The sequence below is a fragment of the Marmota flaviventris genome, chromosome 12, assembly GCF_047511675.1.
Source record: "Marmota flaviventris isolate mMarFla1 chromosome 12, mMarFla1.hap1, whole genome shotgun sequence".
NCBI lineage: Eukaryota > Metazoa > Chordata > Mammalia > Rodentia > Sciuridae > Marmota > Marmota flaviventris.
The window spans coordinates 74990507-75012811 of record NC_092509.1 but is presented as its reverse complement, the minus strand read 5'-3'; the positions used below and the strand labels follow the sequence as shown (position 1 = coordinate 75012811).

Below are 22305 nucleotides of genomic sequence, written 5' to 3'. Positions count from 1 at the left end.
AATTCTGATTTATAGGTGGCAATACTAAAGAAGTGTCATTTTTTTTTTCTTAAAACAAACAAACAAAAAAACCCTACATTTAGAGCCCAGGAGTATTGGCGCCTAAACTTTTGCTGCCTCTTGGTGGCGAGACCCTTGTCCCATCCATTTAGTGACGTCAGAGCCCACCTGCTCTTGGCCCCTGTGAGGAGGGCATCTGAGGTACCTATAGTTAGATCCCTTGTTTCTGCTCCCCAGAGCCTCCTGTGCCCCCACCTTCCTAGGCTGTTGTGCCCCCAAGTGTCTGTCCAAACGACCTTCCCAGACCCTGGTGTGGTGGTCAGGTCCTTGCTTTGGGCTGTAGCGCTCATTGGTTGCGTTTTACGGTGGGTGTCCCATCTGCCCAGCTAGCTAGCTCCCCAGGGGTTGTGTCTCACTCATCCTCACCCTCGGACCAGCAGGGCACGTGGATGCCTGAGCTCAGCCCATGGATGCTGTAGCCCGAGATGATGGTGCTGGCCGTGCAGAGAAGGCCTATGTGGCCCTATTCCACCCAGGGTCCCTCTCTCTTCTCTTGTCCAAATTGAGCACTCACTGAAAGCTGTGGAGGAAGTTGGGATACCAAGGGCAGGGGCCAGTGGGGCAGCCCCTGTGACGAGCTGCCTGAGAGAAGGATCGTCTGCGGGGCTGAAGCACAGTCACTGGGAACGCAGCCCTGTCTGTGGATGCCGTGGGTTTCCCCACTCGCAGGACACAGGCTGCCGGAGAAGGGCATGCGGTTCTGACTTCATCCCTGCTGGCCTCAAAGCCCTTGACTTGGCGTTTCCAGGGGCCAGGCAGTACAAAGACGCGCTTCAGTGGCTTTGCTGCAGCCTGTGATTATACGGTCTGATGGAACAAAGTCATTAGTGCCTCCAAGTTCTTTTCCTCGACTCCCAAACCCTCCTCCTGGACTCCTCTGTTCCCAGCTCCATCCAGCTCAGCGTCAGGCCTGTAAAGAGATCTTTCTGAGGTTTTGGTGCTCTGTGTGTGTGTGACAGAGAGAGAGAGAGAGAGAAAGCAAGGGAGAAATGGGAATTGCAAGAGTGACCCAGGGGCACAGGCAGTCACAGAGTACATATGTCAGCCACACAAGGCACTCAGAGGAGGAGACAGAGAGCTTCCTACTTCCAAAAGCCTTGCCCAGGTGTGAGCTGCTGCGGGCTCTCGCTCACTGGGAAGCCAGGGAGCTCCAGTCCTTCCTCCTCTTCCTTGTTCCCACTTCTTGGCATCCCTGGAGCATTCTTCATCCTTCAGAGCGTGACCAGGAGCCCCACAGGTGTGTTCCAGGGCCGGAACCTGGAACAATGCTGTCCTTTGTGGGCTCTGGCCTTAGGGTTACATTATCTAAAACGTCCTGGCATTTCTGAGCACTGCAGGCAGAATTATTTGGCCGCATGTCCTTCTGTGCCCACTCCCATGAAGGGTAAGGCTGTTTTTGTGCAGAGCAGGAGATCTTCCATTGGGGGGATTCAGAAGTGCAGGTAGGGATGGTAAAGCCTCAGAGAACTGGCCACCTGATTCCAACTCCAGTTGAGAAAAGGGTCCTCTATGGAGGAGAGTCAGGAGGGCCTAGATCCTCATGGGGTCTGAAGGAAAGGACATTGACAGACTTCATCTTGGTGCATGAGGGAGATGAGCAGTTGGGTTAGTCAACTTTTGTCACTGTGACCAAAATACTGGACAAGAACAGCTTAGAGGAAGAAAAGTTTACTTGAGGGCTCACAGTTTCAAGATTTCAGTCCATGGTCGGTCAAGCTCCATTGCTTGGAGCCTGAGGTGAGGCAGAAAATCATGGCAGAAGGATGTGGTAGAAGAAAACTGTTTAGCTCATGGCAGCTGAAAAGGAGAGAGAGAGAGAGAGAGAGAGAGAGAGAGAGGGAGGAGGGGGCGGCACCAGGGACAAAATATAAAACTCAAAGGCACCCCCCCAATGATGTACTTCTTCCAGCCACACTGTGTCTGTCCTTTCAAATTATTAATCCATCAAATGGATTAATCCGCTGAATTGGTTGCAGCTCCCATAATATAGTCATTTCAACTCTGAACATTCCTGCATTATCTAAAAAGTCCTGGCATTTCTGGATAATACATGAGTTTTTTTTGGGGGGGGAGGGTGGCACCTCATATCTGACCCATAACAGCGATAGAGCTTCTAAATGACATCCCAGGAAAGTGGCCAGGAGCTTTAGACTATGGAGGAAGAAGGTTGCTGGTTGCTGGAATCCCTGAGTGTCCCCACATTTCCCAGGACATGCTGAGAGCCACGGCTGAGTCTGTATGGCCCCTGGCATTTTGCCAGGCACCATCCAGACTTGTTTACGAACTCTAACATTCCCCTGGCTAAATGCCAGGTGTTATTTTGACTTGTTTACAGACTCTAACATTCAGTATTGATTGACAGGCGCCTCTGCCTGTCCGCCTCTGCCGCAACTTTTTTCCTGATAATCCTTCCTCCTCTGATAATCTTTCTTCTTCTGAACTTTCTGTTTCTTTCTGACTAGAGTTCCTGGGCTTCTATCAACACATGCCCTAACTATTCTTGGTTCCACTGGGGTGCCTTCTTCCCTTAGTAATTTACTTCTCACCCCTTCCATATTTTCATCACAAAGACAATACAACATTTTAAGACAAAACAAGACACAAACATACTGTATCAATCTTCTCCATTTTCTCGAAATGGCCATTTTTCCTCTCGCCCTATCTGCCTAGGGACGAGCAGATTTGCTCCCGTCCTATCTATGGACGGGCAGCTTTTTTTCGTCACTTACCCCAGAGTGTCCCGGGGCTCCCCGTACGGGCCACCAAATGCCGCAGTCTGGCTGGGCACAAATCACGAGCCACTGAAGCAGGAACAAACTTTATTTTTAAAACGCAGGAAAACACTTCACACAGCTCCCGGGGAAATCCTCCCAAACGCGCCACGAGGCTTGTCCAGGAACCCCCAGCCGGAACTATATCTCCCAGAAATCCCTCCTCCTGCACTTCCCCAACCAATGGGAACTCTCGGGGAATCCCCGGAAATCCCCACGAGAACTCCAAAATAGTGCGAGAACTCAAAAGTTGCGGCAGAGGCGGACAGGCAGAGGCGCCTGTCAATCAATACTGTTGGCAAAATGCCAGGGGCCATACAGACTCAGCCGTGGCTCTCAGCAAGGACACTCCCCTGCATTCTACCCAAGGAATGTGGCCCAGGTGCTCATCTTTGGGGATGTAAGGGAAGAGGGCAGCTGGGGAGAGTGAGGGTCTCATCCCAGATTCTTCAAATGAATGGGCAAAAGAGCAGCCACCACCCCTACCCCAAGGTAGAGTGTGCTATGGGTACTTCAAAAAGAGACCAATGTGCAGAATTTGGGGAGCTTGTTAGAAGGAAGGAAAGAGTCTTGGGGTGCCTGATCCATTCTCAACCAAAATGGTATTATGGTTTGGATGTGAGATATCCCCCAAAATCTCATTTAAGAGACAAAACAAGAAGGTTCAGAGGAGAATGACTGGGTCATGAGAGTCTTAACCCAATCAGTGAATTAATCCCCCAATAGGGATGAACTGAGTGGTAACTGAAGTGGTAGTTTGTGGCTGGAGAAGGTGGAAATTGGAATGTGGCTTTGGGTATATATTTTGTATCCAGAAAGTGGAGTTTCTCTCTCTCTCTCTCTCTCTCTCTCTCTCTCTCTCTCTCTCTCTCTCCTTTCTGATCACCATGTGAGCTGCTTCCCTCTGCCACACTCTTCCACCAGGATGCCCCGCCTCACCTCAAGCCCCAAGGAATGAAGCCAGTTGTCTGTGGATTGGGACCTCAGAAACTGTGGGCCCTCAAATAAACTCTTCCTCCTCTACAGTTGTTCTGGTCAGGTCTTTTAGTCACAGCAGCAAAAAAAAGCTGTCTAAAACAGGTGACTCCCTAATCCTCAGGTTATCCAAGAAAATCCAGGCTGTGGTGTCCCCTGCCACAAAACCCACCCTCCCCAGCCATGCACCAGACTTCACCATCAGGAGGGAAATTCAAGAGAGACCCCGGCACTTGCATGGCTGGGCCTTCTGGCTGAGCTGTGGTAACTCCAGGACAGGCAGCTCTGGCCGTCGCACGGCCATCTGTGGGCACTACATATCAGATCTGAGCATTTTGCCTGGGAGACGACCTGTATTGCTTTCTTCTATTCCACTCTTTCCTTTCCCCCACCTTCTCCCCGTCCCTCCCTCCCCTGGCTGAGTCTCGCTGTCTCCTGGCCCCTCTGACTTCATATCTCTTCTGCCAAAGAGGTTCCAGAGGGAGCCCTTGAGGAAGTTGGAAAATATCAGCAGCCCAGGCTCGCCCCTGTGAGCTGTGTCACTGGGTACTTCACTTAACCTCTGGGCCCGTTTCCCTGTCTCTAAGGGAGTTCCCAAGGCTCTTTTCAACTCTGGCCATTAAGTTACTACTTCCATGGAAGTGAACATGGTCGATGGAATGTGTGATTTTCCCCCAATTTTGGTTTTTATTGATAGGATCTCAACTGGGTTAGAGTGGCCACCCCAGCATTTCTAGACTGGGCAGGGTCTGATGAGAATGGCTTTGTCTCTGGAAGCACTTTTAAGTCTTTCAGACATATCCTCCTCCATACCTGTGCACAGTCTCGTGCCACAGACAAGGCCGCTAAATCCATAGGTTCCTGATTGGCCAAATGAAGTTCAGCAACCTTGAGCCCTTCCCCAGGGGTCTGTGGCCCCTGGTGACCAGTGTGAATTAGTAGAAAGAGCACCAGTCTGGAACCAGAGGGTCTGATCATGAGGAAGTCCCAAGGCCCCAACAGTAACAATTACAAGGTCACACAAAGTATGGCAGGTAAGCTCAGTCTGCACAGGTGTAAAGCACTTAACTACAACGGAACAGAGCTTCATCCTCACCTGCCTCCCGCTGGCCCGCCACTGCCCTCCTGCACTGCCCTTCTGCTGGGAACTAAATGTGATCGCCCAGGTTATTTCTCTGGACGGAAGTAGTAGAGATGCTGCCCAGTGCCTGATGCCTCTTTGGTTCTTTCCCTCCAGACTGTAAATTCACCTGTCACCCGGAGTGCCGCAGCCTGATCCAACTGGACTGCAGTGAGCAGCAGGGCCCAGCCCGGAACAGACCCTCTCCAGAAAGCACCCTTGCCCCAACCTTTGGCCAGGTAGGCAGCAAAGCTCAAGAGCCCAGCTGGAGCAGCCTCTGCAGGTGCCTGGGCTCTGCTTTCTCTTCCGGGAGCTCTGGTGAGCAGGCTCCAGTATTCCATGTGTGCTGGATGTTGGGTCCCCTTCTGGCCACATGGAAGTGTAGACACTCCCTTTCCAAGTGACAAGGGGCAGCAGTCTGCAGATAACTCCTTTTCCAAGTGACAAGGGGCAGCAGTCTGCAGATACTCAGCAGCATCCTCTATTTCTCCCAAGCATAGATTCTGTTTTGGCCTAGGGCTCTGATCCAGAAGTGTGGGTATGGGTGGGGGCAGGGCGAGTCACAGAGAAGCCTCCAGAAGTTCCTTAGAGCCCTGGAGCAGTGGGGAGATGATGGGGCTAAAGCTTCACACACTATCCTGCCTTCAGACCATGGATCCTCACAGACCTTCACCTTGTCTGCCTGCCACTCAGCCAGTCAGGCCAGCTCCTCTTCTGGAGGGACTGGGCAGATGTTCTTTCCCTGTGTTCAAGGACCAGAAAGTTGACTCCAAAATAACTCTTGGTCCTGGGTTTTATCAAGGCACTTGAACTGCAGTGTGTCTGATGTCTAGGGTTTGAAATGGAGACAGAGGAGAGCATTTATTGATTATTGTGTTGAGCAGACATTTATTGATTATCTACCATCCGCCAAACACTGGTGGTAGGAGGGGTAAAAAATGATTCATCACAGTTTCCTTGGAGAGCTTATGCTCTGGCAGGGGAGGCAGAATACAGCCAAATAGTATATACTGTGACATATGCATGATAAGACTATGGACCAAGTGGGTACATAGTGCAATTGTTTCTGCTGGGAGAAATCAAGGAAGGCTTCCCAAAGGAAGGATCTTTGATGCAAGCCTTCATCTGGGAGTTGAAAGTTGCTGATCAGTGAAGTAAGGAGTGCTCTAGGATGTCATCGATTTACTCATTTAACAGATGTGTTTTGAGCGTTCACCACATGCCAGGCCCAGAAATGATAAAGGAAAGAGACATGGCGTAGGAGGGAGACTTTAAACAAACTCTTTGTCTAAGAGGGAAACTCCCAGGGTGCTGTGAGAGACAGTAATGGGAGACCTGAATGTTATGGGGGACTCACATCCAGTCACAAGTCCACAATGTTTCTGGCCACAGTGCACATGATCCACAGTGTTCAAATGCCTGATCTGCTCATGGGTGTTGCTCTGTTGTTCCCTCATGCCTTCTCCCACTGAAAAAGTGTAGCTAGAAATCAAGTATGACATTTGATGGATGATACTAAATTGGTCCAAAATTGTATATTTAAAAATTCAGGCCAGGTATGGTGGTGCACACCTGTAATCCCAGCAGCTCGGGAGGCTGAGGCAGGAGGATCTCAAGTTCAAACCCAGCCTCAGCAACTTGGTGAGGCCCTAAGCAACTTAGCAAGATCATGTTTCAAAATTTTAAAAAATACAAAAAGGGCTGCTGGGGATGTGGCTCAGTGGTGGTTAAGCACTCTGGATTCAATCCCTATTACAGAATAGAACAAAAATTTCAGTACATCTTTTCCAGACTTTGGAATGGTAACTATTTGTGCATAACCTGAATGTAACCAGGCCTCTTGGACTGGAACCTGTCCATCCTGGGAAGGGGTGGGCACAGCAGATGCTCAAAGCACTGATGAGCAATGTCAATTTTTCTGTTGTTTAGGGGATGTTAAGAGTAAAACCAGGGCCTTAAAGATGCTGGGCAGGTGCTCCACCACTGGCCTATACTCTAAGCACAATAGTGTAGATTTTCGAAGAAGGTGTACCTTAGATGATGAAAGAGGGAGGTTATGTGGCACCCTGCAGAGCGGCATCTGAAAAGCATATTTCAGTAACTCTTTCTTTTCCCAATTTCTTTTCTCTTTGGGCGTTTCCAAGTCTCTCTTCTCTCTGGTCTCCCAATCCTGCCCATTCCCTACCCTGGAGCCTGGTTCCACCCGCTACTTCCTGGATCTCCTTCTTGGGGTTTCTATTCCTTCCTCTAGAGCAGCAGGTCTCAAAAGAGGGTGATTTCTGTGCCCCTCCCCCTGCATGTGACAATGTCTAGAGACTTTTTGGTTGTCAGGGGATGCTACTGGCTTCTAGGCAGTGGAGGTGAGGGACATTGCTAAATACCCTGCAATGCACAAAACAGACCCCGCAACAAAGAGTTATCTGGCTCCAGATGTCAATCAGGCTGAGCCTGAGAAGCCTTGCCTTGGTGCAGCTTAGCTTGATATGGTGGGCAAAAGGCCCCCCAGAAGATTTTGGGGTTTACTGCACAGTGGCTCATCCTCAGAATGCTGGCAGTGCTTTCAAATGGAATATTTGGAAGCCGAGAAGTCCCCTGTCCTTCGAGACAGAGAGGAGGCAAACTTGTAATCCTTTGGCAAGCTAAATCAGGGCAGTGTCTAGATTGGAAACTTGATGGATTATTATTTTATTTTGTTCTATTTTTTGTGATGCTGCGATTCAAACCCAGGGCCTCCTGCATGCTAGGCAAGCTGAGCTACGTCCCAAGCCCCTAGAAACATAATTGAAATGTCACAGAGGAAGCAGCAAGAATCCCACGTGGTGCTGAGTGGACCTCGGTCAGCAAACAGCCTGGCGTGATGCAGACTGCTGTGTTTGCCTTGGACAGGCCTGACCGCGTGCTTCAGCAGAGCTGGGGCAGGACACAGCCTTCTGTCAATAAAGCTGGGCCCTGCTCCGGGGCTCCCTCGCCTTTTCTAAAAGGCTTATTTGTGCTGATTTCCGCCTTGGCTTGATTTTCTGTTAAAAATCAAGATAGAACTTTCCTTCACCTTGATGTCATCGCCAGGCTGAGTGAACCTCATGTGCTTATGCCATCCTGGGGATTTATTATGGCAGAGGTCTGGGTCGGAGCTCAGCTCATCCTGGGACATGTGACTCTTAGGAAGTCTCCTCTTGGTAGCATTTCTCCTGTCTGCTCTTTCAGGGAAAGAAATTCATTGATTTTTCTCCATCCAGAGAGAACCATTCTTCATTAACATTTTTATATGTCCTTCCTGTACGTTCATACATTTTTAAAACATGGCTGAGATCATCCTGTAGATAATTATTTGGCCTCAACCTTTTAAAAGCAATAATCACAAAGTTCTGACCATCTTTTCTGCCATGGTAGGGGAAGGGAAGGATGAGGGACAGGCATAGAAATGGTAGGGGTGGCTAAGAGCCCCAGTGTACACTCACAAAGTCATGTGGGTTGGCCTGTCTCTCACAGGTGTCCAAAACAGAGGAAGGGTGGCTAGTAGCTGCCTCTGCTTTTGTGGGCCCTAGGACCAGTTGTTTTGCAGCCTCTCCTTGGAGATCTCTGAGGTCTAGGCTGTCTGACATTTTCCTGGGCCCCATTGTGTGACAAGACACATCTCCTACAAGTCTACCCCAGATTCTTTTTTCATTTTCAGCCCATTAGCTGGAGAACATCATTGCCATTGGCTGAAGGTCACAATAAATTGCCCAAACATTTGCAGTTCCTTTATTTGGGGACATACCCCAAAGAACTTGTATTTCTGGTGGTCTTCAAAGAGCTCTCCTCATGTCACTCTGTGATGAAGAACCCACTGTGGCTCCCGAGTGCCCTCACAATAAAGTGAGACCTCTGATGATCTGGTGCAGTCCTTGCGTTTCTTCTGGGGAAGGTGACTCTGAGAGAAGATATCTTTGTCCTTGCCCACCACTGTTGATCCTCATCATAACCAGCTGTGGCCTGGGGGAATCCTGGAAGCTCTGTCCCTCTGACATTTGGTACCAGTTTCCTCTGGACTGAATGCAAGATTACAAGAGATAAACACAAGCACTCCCCTCCCCTTTCATTCAAATTCCCTGCAGCCAGGGACCCACTCCTCCATCCGTAGTCTAAATCTGGATTAGTACATAAAACCCTTCATGGTTGGCTTCTGCCAACTCACCTGGCCCAGGTGCTTCCCCTCCTCCTGGCCCTGCAGAGTGCACATCGGTTCCTCTGATGGCAGTTCCAAAAAGGTGCTCAGCACTGCCACGCATTGTGGCCATAACTACATTCCTCCTGCATTTTATTTACTTCATAATAATCCTTAAATAGACTCATTTTATTAAACTTAAATCAACTTGTGTCAAAGGAAATTTAAAAATATTCTTCAATCACTAATGCACTTAGGATTTTTCCAGATACCCATCGGATTAATTACTATTAATTAGTATTTAATCTCTATTTTTTTTTAAAGTGTGTCTAAGGACTGCCTCAGATTCATTTCACAAATACTAACTGAGCCAGGTCCTGTTCTAAGACCCTTGCAGGTGCCATCATGGGAAATGCTGCCATAATGAGGCTACTCTCTTTGGCCATCTGGTGCCTGGACTCCCAGGACACTGGCTCCAGGGGGTGCCCAAGGGACCGAGGGAGACACAGAAAGAACTGGGAAGGAAATACCAGTCACCCATACTGATACCATGGTGCCCTTCCAAAGGAGAGATGGAGTTGTAAGTACTGACAGGAAATAGAGAAAAGTGAAAACAAGCCACTCCACTGGATATGTAGGGCCCAGCCTTTTATATTACATCTGTGTCTGCATCTGTGTGTGTGTGTGTCTGCATCTGTGTGTGTGTGTGTGTGTGTGTGGCAGGGGAGGGGAATGCAGAGGGAGGGTCTAGAAGGTGCTCTGAATGGGGGACAATGAATTTCCTTCCAAAGAGCAGAGGGTTTAGAAGTGCTCTAGACCGTTGGAAGAGATTTCAGCTTGGGAAGGGGAGGGAGTAGAAAGGGCTAGAGTCAGACTTTCAACTTTTATTATTTGCTTTTCTGCTGTTTGATTGGCAAATGACTCCACATGTTTCTAATGTAATATTTTCCAAAAAGCAATAAATATTGTCTTAAGGAAAGAACCCCTATCTGAATGCCCAAAGAGTGAGGCTAAAATCTAGACTGTGTAGATGAAATACTTGGTTTAGAACCCAAGACAACTCTCCTAGTTTCTCTGTGCCTTGAGCTTCTCCTCTGAGAAATGGGATAATCCCCAGGGTGGGTGTGGGGTTCAAGTATTATATAAAAATATGTGACACCAAGGAGTAAGTATCCTGTGGTAACAGTCTAGAGCCATCTCTGGAACCTCCAGGGGCCTCAATGGATTTTCTTTTTTTTTTTTTAATACCAGACATCAAAACCAGGGCAAGAGCTTTACCACTGAGCCACATCCCCAGCCCTTTTTATTTTATTTTGAGAAGGGTCTTGCTAAGTTGCCCAGGCTGCTCTTGGATTTATGATCCTTCTGCCTTGGCTTCCTAAGCAGCTGTGATTCCAGGTGTGCACAAGCCACCTCACGGGATTTTTAAAATTTTTTTTTGTTCTGTTACTCTGTGATGAAAACACTCTGTGGCTTCCCGTTGCCCTCAGAATAGTCTAAATCTGGATTACTACATAAAACCCTTCATGGTTGGCTTCTGCCAACTCACCAGAATACTAGAAATTTGGATTTTTGTTCTGGAATCAAACCAGGAAGCTATGACTTGTGGTTTGGGTGGCCACTTTTTGCTATATGACTTATGATTATCCCCCTGAACATTGAGACCTGAGTCATTGTTCCATTCTGTAGGTGACCCTGTCCCCCATTCACCCAAGAGACAGATGACTCTCAAAGCTGTCCAAGCTAGGTCAGCCAGGCTGATGGCCTTTGGGCTCCCTTTCTGCCTGTATGCCCATCCCAAACAAAAATACACCCTTCTTGCTATCATTCCTTAGCAGGGCTCTGATGGAATCACTCCTTAGCCCCTGCAGCAGCAGAGAGGTGACTTAGTTGGCATGGATTTCTGCATTTCCTGGCTCCAGGTCCAAGCTCCCTCCTGCAGACACACCACTGTCTCATCACCCAAGGTTCTGACTTTTCAGATCTTTGAGAAGAGAAAGTCTTGGGCCTGCCCACTGCCCAACATGTTTCAACATGTTAAAAACAGGACCACCACATGGGGGAGCCAGGGAGCAAGAAAGGAGGAGCCTGAAAGGGGAGGAGCTCGCAGTGAGAGCTTGCTGAGAGGGCTTGGGTTTGCTAATGCTCTTGTAGACACCTGCATACCTCTAGGGGGGTGCAAGGTCCTACATCTCTTCAGAAAGGCTTGATAAATGCTTATCAAGTGGAATTGTAAGTAGTAACAACAGGAACTGGCATTTGCTGAGGCATACCTGCGTTCTGTCTACTTGTTTTATTTATTATTAAGAGCCAGGTGTTGAAATCTTATCTATAATTGTGGATTTGTCTATTTCTCCTTACAGTCCTACATTCCTGTATTTTAAAACTCCATTATTAAGTGCATAAACATGTAGGATTATTATGTCCTCATGATTAATTGACTCCTGTATCTTTATCCCTGGTAACATTCTTTGATCTAAAATCTACTTTGTCTGATATTAATATAGCTACTGCAGCTTTCTTTTGATTACCATTACTATAGTATTTCTTTATTCTTATTTTGAGGGTTTTTATGTCTTTATACAGTCATGAATTGCTTAACGATGGGAATATATTCTGAGAAGTGCATTGGTAAGCAATTTTGTCAATTGAGGGAACATTATAAACAATACTTACACAAACCTTGATGATATATCCTATTACACACCTGGGCTATATGATAAAGCCTATTATTTCTAAGATACAAACTTATACAGCATATTACTGTTCTGAATGTACTGTAGCAATTTTAACACAATGGTGAATATAGAAAAAGTATAATAAAAATACTAACTGGCAGGAATTGTTAGGTCCATTGTAATCTTGTGGGACTACTATTATCTGTGTGGTCCATTGTTGACTGCAACTTTGTTACATAGCACATGGCTCTATGTAAAGTTCATTGCTTATAGATAACAAATAGTTGGATCTTGTTTTTTAAAATTCAATCTGATAATCTCTACCCTTGAATTGTAGTATCTAGGTCATTTGCATTTAATGCGATTATTGATATAGCTAGATTTTGAGTCTGTCTTCTTGCTATATGTTTTCTGTTTGTCTTCTATCAGTTTTTCTTCCCTTTTCTTTGTTCTATTTTTGCCTTCTTTGGGGTTAACTGAATATATTTTATGATTCCATTTTCTCTTATTTGTTGCCCCCAAGTTTTTTTCTCTTTGTTTTGTTTAATTAGTGGTTGCCTTAGGGTTTACAACATATATCTTCAGCTTGTGAAAGTCTACTTATCAAGTGGTTAATACCACTTCACATAGAGTATAAAAACCTTGTAGTCATATACCCTTTTTCCTCTTTATATACTATAAACTCAGTACAACATTGTTACTATTTAGGTGTTTAATTATATTTTAAAGATGTTTAAATAGTAGGGAAAAACTATATTTATCTATATGGTTACCATTTTTGGTACTTTTTCCTTTGAGTAGATCTAGGTTTATATCTGATATCATTTCCCTTCTGCCTAAAGAACATTCTTTAAATTTCTTGCATTGTGAGTTTACTGATGATACATTCTTTTAGCTTTCTGTGTCTAAAATAGTTCCTGTGTCACCTCTGTTTTTTAAAGATTTTCACTGGGTAGAAAATTCTAGGTTGACAGGTTTTTTTTTTCTTGTATTCATTTAAAGGTGTTGCTTCATTATTTTCACACTTTCATTGTTTCTGAAATAACAGTCTTCACCCTGTTCCTCTGTATCTAATGTGTCCTCTGATTTTAATATTTTCCTCTTTATCACATGTTTTGAACAATTTGATTATGATGCTCTTTGTTGTGGTTTCTTGTGCTTGGGGTTTTGTTGAGTTTCTTGGATCTGTGGGTTTATAGTTTTCAACAAAATTGGAAAATTTTCAGGCATTATTTCTCAAATATTTTTAATGTTCTCTTGCATCCTTCTGAGAATTCCAATTGCATATATGTTCTTAGGCTGCTTCTACTTGTCCTATAATTTATTGCTCTGTACATTTTTAAATTTTTTTCTTTCTCTGTGTTTGTTTTGTATGGTTGTTATTGCTCTGTCTTCAAATTCACTAATCTTTTCTTTTGCAACATTCTGTTTGTATTTTCTTTTTTTAACAATACCTTTATTTCACTTATTTATTCTTATGTGGTGCTGAGGATCGAACCCAGGGTCTTGCATGTGCAAGGCGAGCGCTCTACCGCTGAGCCACAACCCCAGCCCCTCTGTTTGTATTTTCTATCAGTTTTTTTCTTCCCTTTTTCTTTGTTCTGTCTCAGTTATAGGTTAGTTTGTATTGATTGATTTTTTTCTCCTCGTTAAGGATCATATTTCCCTGTGTCTTTACATGTTTGGTAATTTTCAGTTGGATGCCAGACATTGCAAATTCACCTTGTTGGATGCTGGATAGTTTCATATTCTTATATATATTTGGGGGGCTTTGTTCTGAGACTTGGTTAAGTTACTTGGAGATGGCTTGATGCTTTTAGGTCTTGCTTTTAAATTCATAAGTATGCCCACTCTGATACCCAATCCTTAAGCCTGCTGACAGCCCCTTTTCTGATTTTAGAGGAGGCATACCATCTTGGAGTGAGTTTAGTGTCCCAACCCTATAACTGAGTTTTTATAGCTTAATACTTTGTGATCTAGAAATCCATTGACATTAATAGCTTCCTCTGTCATCCTCTGGCCACCATAGAATGAGAGGAGAGTCCAGTTGCCATAACATTGGCATGAATGGCAAAAAAGGCAGGGTCCAGGGCCTCAGATATAACCTCTCCTGGGCAGGTTTGGAAGGAGAATACACTAGAATCCACCCATTTTTCTTAGCCATTATTTTTTTCATCCATTATTTCCTTTCTTTCCAAGCTCAAAATTCAGCTATGATTTCTATTCTGACTCCTTCCCTTTGTAAGGAAATGATTGCCTCTCTCAGGGATTCCAGAGGTAGCCAAATAATACCAACCAAAAGAAAGAAACTGATTCCCTGCTCCCTCCAGCCCACTCTGGCTCCATCTGGGAAAGCCCAATCCATGGTTTCTTCCCAGATTTTACACCATATCTAAAAGCCCAAGTGCCGGCTCAAGCACCCAGGGATTCTACTGCACTAGACAGCTGGCCCTCCCAGGAGCCTCCTCAAGGCCTATCTGACCCACCCAGGCTGAGCTCTTTTCTGATTGGGTAGAGTGGAAAAGCCTTCCCAGCAAAGAAGGGCCTGAGCTCAACTCCATGTGGGGATAGAGCGCCCAGACTTATTTCTCTAGAAATCCTGAAGCCCTGGAGATGTTTCTCTGTGCTCCTCACAGCCCCTAGGAGAAGCAGAATAGAGAGATTACCAGGTCAGTTCCAAGGCTCATGACCCTCCTTTCTGTGGGTAGTCTGAGAGTTGTTCACATCTCCCAATGGTGACCAAGCTGCCCTGGATTTGGGAAGATGGGTCATGCCTGGAGAGGGACACCTGAGAGAGATTAGAAATATCTTCTTATCCTAAGAGGAAAGTGGCTGCCCACCATTTAGGTTAGAGTCGCATGTGATTCACTTTCTCTGTGTGTCACCCTCTAGTCTCACTGAAGGACAGTTAGAAGATAGAATCCCTGGGCCTGACTTGACTCCTAACATGAGTTCTTCAGGGCCTTAGCTTGTTGGTGTGAATGACCAGAGTAATTAACCACCTTCAGTGTTTTTATGCATTAGGGCCCTGTGTAATCTGGCAGCCAAGCAAGAGAGGTATGGTGTGGGCTGGAACCCCAGAGAAAGTGAATCACATGCGACTCTAACCTAAATGGTGGGCAGCCACTTTCCTCTTAGGATAAGAAGTCATCTGGGGAGAAACTGAACTCTCTGCTATACACAGCAAATTCATGCTAAAAAATAATGCCACTCTAGGGATGTTTGGTAGCATTCTTTTTTAAATTTTTTTTAAGTTGTTAATGGACCTTTATTTTATTTATTTTTATGTGGTGCTGAGGATCAAACCCAGTGCCTCACACATGCTAGGCAAGCGCTCTACCACTGAGCTACAACCTCAGCCCTGGTTGGTAGAATTCTTAAGATTCAGCCTAGATAGAACTCTCCTCCTGAGAGTCATGTGGAAGGTGTGGGAGGTATGGTCCTTATGGGGGAATAGTGTCAGGAAGGGGATGGAGGTAGGAGGAGGATTTTGACAGGCAGAGAAAATAGCAACAGCAAAACCACAAGGGGGCGGAGTGGCTTCTGGCAATGTGAATCAATTTTGTGTGACTGTAATGAGGGCCACTTGATTGTGGCTGTAGATGAGTCTGAACTTTTGGCTGGACACACACTGGAAAGGGTCTGGGAGGGCCTGCTCAGGGGTTTGGAATATCATGTGGTCATTGGAGGAAAGACAACAGTTGTAATTGAAAGTTATATACGGGGGCTCTGGGTTTGAAATCTGATTCTACCATTTATTTTGTTGGGCAACTTGACCACTCTGAGGCTCTTTACCCATTTGCAAAATATCTTCTTGGGAAGGTTATAAGGATTAAGTCCTATAATGAAACCTATAAAAGCTCAGTAATAACTTTAAAATAGCTAACATTTAATGTCACTCTCTCTAGAGTGTATACTTTGAGAAGGCAGGGACTAGATCTCACCCAGACCCAAACTTGAACATCCAGTATGTTTGCCATGTAGAAGGTGCTCAGTAAGTATTTGTTCAATGAATGAATGAAAACACAAGCAACTAGACTGAGTACATGTTAATTATAAGATCATTAGGAGTTGAAATATGAACAGATTTTATGATAGGGAGCCACAATGATCTGAACTTGGTCTTAGAAGGATAACTTTGGCAACAAGGGGGTGGGGAGTTTGGAGGAGGCAGAGATGCAAACAAGGGGAACTCCTGCAAGGTTTTGCAGTAATCTAGGTTAATGACAATCATCAAGACAGGAAATACTAAAGGGCAGAGAATGAGCAGGTGGGCAGCGAGCTCAATTTTGGACCTGTGATGGGAGCCATCCCAGCGCTAACCCCATAAGACCACAGAATGTAGAGTTTAAGGATTTGTAGCTGGAGTGAGACCCAGCTGGGTTGATTCAACACCACCATTGACAGCCTGTGTATCTATTTGCAAGTTATTTAACTTTCCTGATCCTCCTTTTCCTGTCTGTAAAATAGAGAAAATAACTGCGGCTTCCTCATAAGTTTGTTGTAAGGATTAAATTAAGTGATGTGCATCAAGTTAATAGCACATAAACTAATAATAATTTTAAAATAAATTTAGGGAGTTTTGTGGGGGGAACACCTCACCCTGGTTTTCAGCCTTGGCATACATTAGTAGGTTTAAGGCCTCACGTCTGATCTTCACATGACCCTTCAATCGGACCGGTGAAGAAGCCTGAGGTCCACAGTTTCTCAAGAGGCTACATCAAGTGGAGTTGAGGCTGGGCTTCTAGACATCCATTCTTACACTGCAGCCTCTCTGGAACATGCAGAACCACAGGGTGGATCTCACAAGGGGATCCGGCCACCTATCAGGATCACATTTGAGAAAGGAAGAAAGCTTAAAATAATGTCTTTCATCATCTGACACTTTGAGTCAGGAAAGTGGCCCATTCATCATTTCCCCAGGACTCTCTGAACTCCAGCGGAGTTCTGTGGGCTTTGGGCTCTGCATGCTGTGTTTTAGGGCCTGCTTTCTCCTCCTGGGCCCACAGACAAGAACAGCTTCTTCCCATACTTTGTGGATCACCTCAAAGAGGCTTTAAAGGCTAACTCTCAGGTTTGTCCCTGCCTGTCCCTCTTACTTAGGCCAATCGATGTCACTACTATTGATTATTCGTAGGGGGGAGATTCTGACAGTGTCACTAGACACTCCAGTCCAGTCTTCCTTCCTTTGAGACCCTAGGGCATCAGTCTGGATTTTTCTGCTGTGGACTGGCCAACTTGTTATATTGTATATGATCTTTGCAGATTTCTTCTAGGCCTAGGGTCCCTGCCAGCACAGTCTCTGTTGCCCTGACTTATGCACAGGTGATTCATTGACAGGTGAGGTGGCATTAGGGAAAGAGATATTAACTAGGAGTCACGAAGAGGCTTTAGAAGTAATGAGCTGTGATGGAACTGGTTATGTCCCTTAGTCTCTTCACCTGTAAAATGGCCATAATTCCTGCTATTGGGTTAGAGTAGCATAAGTGAAGCAATGGGGTTAAAAGGCCCTATTCAGATGTCAGGTTTTCATGATGTTTGGAGTGGCGTGGAGCAGCTCCCTACAAGAACACAGTGTCCCTGAGAACCTTCCTTGCCAGGTCTGGCATCGAGTATGCTGCTTGTGCTGCTCACAAGGAGCTGGCTCCTGGGGGACTCTGGCTTAGTGTTTGAAAAGGTTGTTATTCGCCGCATTTTAAGATTGTACATTTTGAATGTGTAGCACTGTGGTGGCATTGCAGAGCTTCCCATGTGACTCTGAGGACACTGTGGCCATAGAGAATCTGGGGCTTGTTTTTTCCCTTAAGTGTTGAATTCCCACTGAGCAAGGAGGTTCTTTGTATAAGAAGAGTCTGTTTCTTTGCTTACTGGACAAAGCAGGTGGGCTGCTATGGTGGCCATGGATCACCCAGAGCCCCCTCTCTGTAGCATTCAGCATTCTGCCCCTGAACTTGGAAACAGACACCAGCTTCCTCTGCTTGAGGCCTGAGCCATGGTCCCTGGGGAAAACCCCCAAAACCCCCTCTAAAATACCTTTTTGAAGAACAGATCACCCAGACAGAGACAGAACCTATCTTCAACCCCATTCATGTGAGATCAACCCTCTTAGACTCTGCATAGCACACTGCCCACCCACCCCAGTCCTGCCCCAGCTGTTTACCACCTCTTATCTTCCCTCCAGAGGAGGTAGCTACTGGCATTGACATTCTCCTGAGCCAAGGGTGGCAGACCCAGGGGTGCTGGCTTTTAGCTATCTCAGCTTTGTCCCTGCCAGGCACACACCAGCTTCTGTCAAAGAGGCTGTGTGGGAGGATGGAGCCAAACTGGGTCGCATTTTGAAACCCTCCTCAGCACTGACAGATTTGGCAAAGGGCGGGGGGGGGGGGGGAGAACTCCTCAGAAAAGCAACCAGAGATTAATATGGAGTCAGCAGCTTGGCGTCTGGGGGCTGAGGATAACCCTCTGCCAGCTTGTGCTTCCCCGGCACTGAATTATTTCAAAACTTCAGGAAAAGCCACACAGACTTGGAGACAGTCCTGACTGTCCCCTCTCCCAACCACTTTCCAGGCCATTTCTGGGGTCCACAGACCATTGGACTCCATAGCAACCCTGGGCTTAGAAGGCGGTGTTTTCTCTTCTTGAGACTTCAGGCCCCACTGTGTTTAAAGATGGCAGAGTGCCCACCAATAGTCTCATCTCTACTGACGGATAGTTCATCACAGGGACCAAGAGCACAGAGGCCCTGGAGTTACGTAGATCTGACTCTGATCCTAGCACACAGGTCCTACTTGTGTGACTCTCAGCCTTGGTTTCCTCATCCATAAAAATATGAAATAATAGTCTCTATCTAACGGTTATTGGGAACATTAAGTGACAGACTGCGTGTAAATCATCTGGGCATACAGTAATTGTTCAAACAATGGGAGCTACAACTGCTCTTGTACAAATCTAGTCTGAGAAATTATAGGGATGTTGCCCTAATTGCTTTGAGCAGTTGAATCCTACAGAAGGAAAGTGTTCCCCCATCTGGTCCATCCAGTTCCTAGGGAGATAGAAATGAGCCATCCTTGATGCTAGCAATGACAAGATCTGGTCAAGAACCCTCTTGGTTTGACTGTCAGGAAAATGCACACCCAACCTGAGCAGCATCTGCAGGCTTCTTCGGTATCCTGATTCTGAGGGCCAAGTTCTGGTGGTGGGAGAGTGGGCTAGCTCAGCCCAGCCCTGCATAGCTTTGCATATGATTTGCATAAGCGTGTGAGACCCTACATTTTTCTTTTGGCATTTTTAAGTTAAAATATTGTTGCTTCTACAGACGGACCAGATATCGATTACCTTCTTCTCCAGTGACTCATCTAACCACGGATTGACCCAGCTCCCCCCAACTCCCCAATGGAGGCTGGGAGTGGGATGGAGTGAGGGGGTGGGTGGGGAAGGAGGAGGAAGATGTAGACCTTACACCACCTTCTACTCCGTGAACGCCAGCCACCGTGAGGGGCGAGAAGGGCAGCACAGGAGGAGTAAGGGACAGAGGGAATTGTCTCCCCTCGGGTTCATCCTGGTCTCTTGCTTCCATGAATCCCTATTCAGTGTCCTAGATCCACTTGCCACCGGGTCCTGTGGCACCCAGGTGGGTGGGGAGGCGGGGGGAGGGGCGCGATGACAGCCGAGCTTGGCTTTGAGGAACCTTTCGAGAGGAAGTGGCTTCGGCGCGGGGCAGGAAAGGCGCGGGCAGGCGGGGGAGGTGTGGAGATGGCGCTCTGCGCCGGGCGGAGCGAGCGAGCCAGCAGGCGCCGCGCAGCGGAGATGAAACCGCAGATGCCTAGCGCCGCCGGAGCGAGGCGGGCGAGCGGGCGCCCGGGGCCAACCCCAGGGCTGAGCAGGCACCGGCGGCGCGCGGGAACGGCAACTGGGTACCCCGCCGCCTGGGCCCCAGTGACAAACGCAGGCGGCCCCGCCCGCTCGGCCGGGCTGGCCCCGGGAGGGGTCCCCACCTCGCGTCGCATCCCAAGCCCGCCCCGTCCGAGGCGCTCGCAGCCTCTGGCCGGGGGTCCCAGGGCTCGATGACGGTGGACAGCAGCATGAGCAGTGGGTACTGCAGCCTGGACGAGGAGCTGGAAGATTGCTTCTTTACGGCCAAGACCACCTTTTTCAGGAATGTGCAGAGCAAACATCTGTCAAAGGTAAACATAATGATGGAATACGGAGTCTTTGGCCCGGAGGAAATAACCTCTGTGCCCTAGAAGAGAAAACCTGCTCCTGGCGAACAGGCCAAGCCATGTGCAGGAGAGTGGCTGGGCTGCTGCTAGGGACCCTCTTGACCAATTGCCCGCCAGGACCCTCTTTAGCAATTGTCGGGGAGCCCTTTGAGGACCTGTACAATTCTGGTCAGACCTCCTTTCAGCATTTCCTGTACCTAGACCTTTTCAAAATGGCTCTCTAGGGTTTGGGGACAGGCTTGACTCATGGATTGGCTGCATCACGTTCACCTGTGTCTGAAAGGGTCACTGAGCAACTGCTCTGTCCCACCCCCAAATCCAAGCTTACAAACTCTAGATAGTACTTGGTGCCTCTGTAGATAAACACTTCATAGGTTGAGACTTCCGTATTCCAAGTGGCCAGAAACCATTTTAAAACTGAGTTCAGCAACTTTGCAGAAGTCCAGGGTGTTTTTAGAAGCAGACTAAAACTTCTCTCCTAGGCTGCTCTCATGTTATTATTATAACTTCCTAAGTGGACTTGGGTGACCTGAAGGGCTGGTGGAGTTTTGTGTTTCTTCAAGGGTCAGCCTCTGGACACCCAGCTAGCCTGGGTTCCCTGGCTGTGGTCTCCTAGTTGGCTACAGAGCCACAATATCTGTGGCCCGTCTTGACAAAACTATGTTTATTTGTTGTGTTATTTAGATGAGAGGGCCCTTAGGCAAGGCCTTAGAGAGGTTACCTAGAAGGGCTGTTTGTAGGCAAAAGTGAACTGTTAAATTTCACAGGTGTGTGGCAGGCTCATCATTAATTCATCAGTCCTATACCAACTAGAATTAACCAAAACTACCTCAGGCCTGTCTTGGGGCTTCCTTTGTTCTTAATTCATCCTGCCTGCAGACCCTGTATTTGCTGGGTTCTGGTAACAGGCAAAAATGTTTTCAATAACATACTTTCAATGATGAGGGATGCCCGTGAACCAAATAAGAAGTTGTGATTTTATGTTTGAAGGAATCAAGTAAAACAGACCTCTGGAAGAAGCACTTGTTTTCTAGGGCACCCCCTCTTGAGTCTGAAGAGCAGGACTTACTCTGAAGGGCTGGGTGCAGAGAAGGGAGTTCCCTTCTCTGGCTAGGTAGGCCTCATGCAGAACAGCATCATTGCAGAGGGGAAGTGTCTCACCCTGTTTTGGGGTTCTTGCCTCATTGTGTGAACCTCCTCCCCCTTGAAACAGTGGTTATCAATTTTAGCTACACCCTGGAATGGAGAGAGGGGAGTTTTAGAAAATACTGATACCTGGGTCGCAAGCCCAGGGAGTCTGATTGGATTAGCCTGAGGGCCAATCTGGGCATTGGATTTTGAAAAGGCTCCCAGGTAATTCTCAGATGCAGCTGAAGTTTGAACGATTGCTCTAGAGCGTTTTGTTGCTGTGCCTGGGAAGGAAATGGTTCCTGTTTTTAAACCCGGTTCAGCTGCCATGCCTGCCTCTCGCTACTGGCCATGCTGTAAACCCTTGGTCCCAGAGGGTGAGAATTTTGCATAATTGAGTGAGGAAGGGACCCTGCAAAGCTGGAGTTTCTTTTGCTTGGCAATTGAAAAAGGTCATTGTTTCTGGTAGTCTTGGAAGAAATAGAAATAATATCCCCATAAAAAATACACTGAGATGGGGTTGAGGGTGGGGAATGACTTATCCTGAGGCCCACACAACCTCCTTTCCTCATTCTTCCACCAAATTTTCCTTCATTCCTTCACCCCAGGAAATGCATCTTTGGTTTGGCACCTACAGAAATGCTTTCTTTCTTTACTTTGTGTCTTGGATCATCTCATGTCTTGGGTCCTCTGCATGTCTCCCTATTTCATTTTGCCCTTGTCTGTAAGTTCACTAGGGGCAGGAATCCTGCTAAGAAAGTCATTTTGTTGAATGTCAGAAAGTGCAGTAAGCGATAAATGCTCCAGAGAAGGAAGGGAAGGTGGGCATGGCGTCTCCTATCCCTGGCCTCTGCCCAACTCTAATATATGGTTTGAGAAGACCCTGACAGTATTCAGAACTGCAGTCAGGGAGTTTTCCTCAACACCAGAATAGCCTCCAGCCTGGTCCCAGCTCTCCAGGGAGAGGCAGGGCTGGGTGAGAAGCCCCAGGTAAGCTGGGCCCACTGTCTAGAGAAGGCTCAGGCTGTGAAGAGGAGCATGTGTGGCCAACCTAGGAGTTGGGGAAGCTTCCTGCAAACATTTTGATCTCTGTTCTTCATCTTTTTTCACATTCAGTCACGTTTTCTATCTCCTCTTCCTTCTTGGAGTTGCTCTAGAAAAGCCTTCAAAGCCATCAGCCATATCCCGACCCAATTCTGATTTCTAA

At 47.0% G+C, this 22305-nt stretch overlaps 1 protein-coding gene across 2 annotated transcripts in view; it reads left to right on the top strand.

The window, feature by feature from the left end:
* Positions 1-22305, top strand: part of Rassf5 (Ras association domain family member 5) — a 67984-nt gene that overhangs the window by 22451 nt on the left and 23228 nt on the right. The window contains exon 2 of one of the 2 annotated variants that reach the window (XM_027934623.2): positions 5044-5165. In XM_027934623.2, the coding sequence (XP_027790424.2) occupies positions 5044-5165 (122 nt within the window). Of the gene's footprint in view, positions 1-5043; positions 5166-19605; positions 19935-22305 lie in introns of those variants that run through there. The other variant, XM_027934625.2, reaches the window with a different exon arrangement.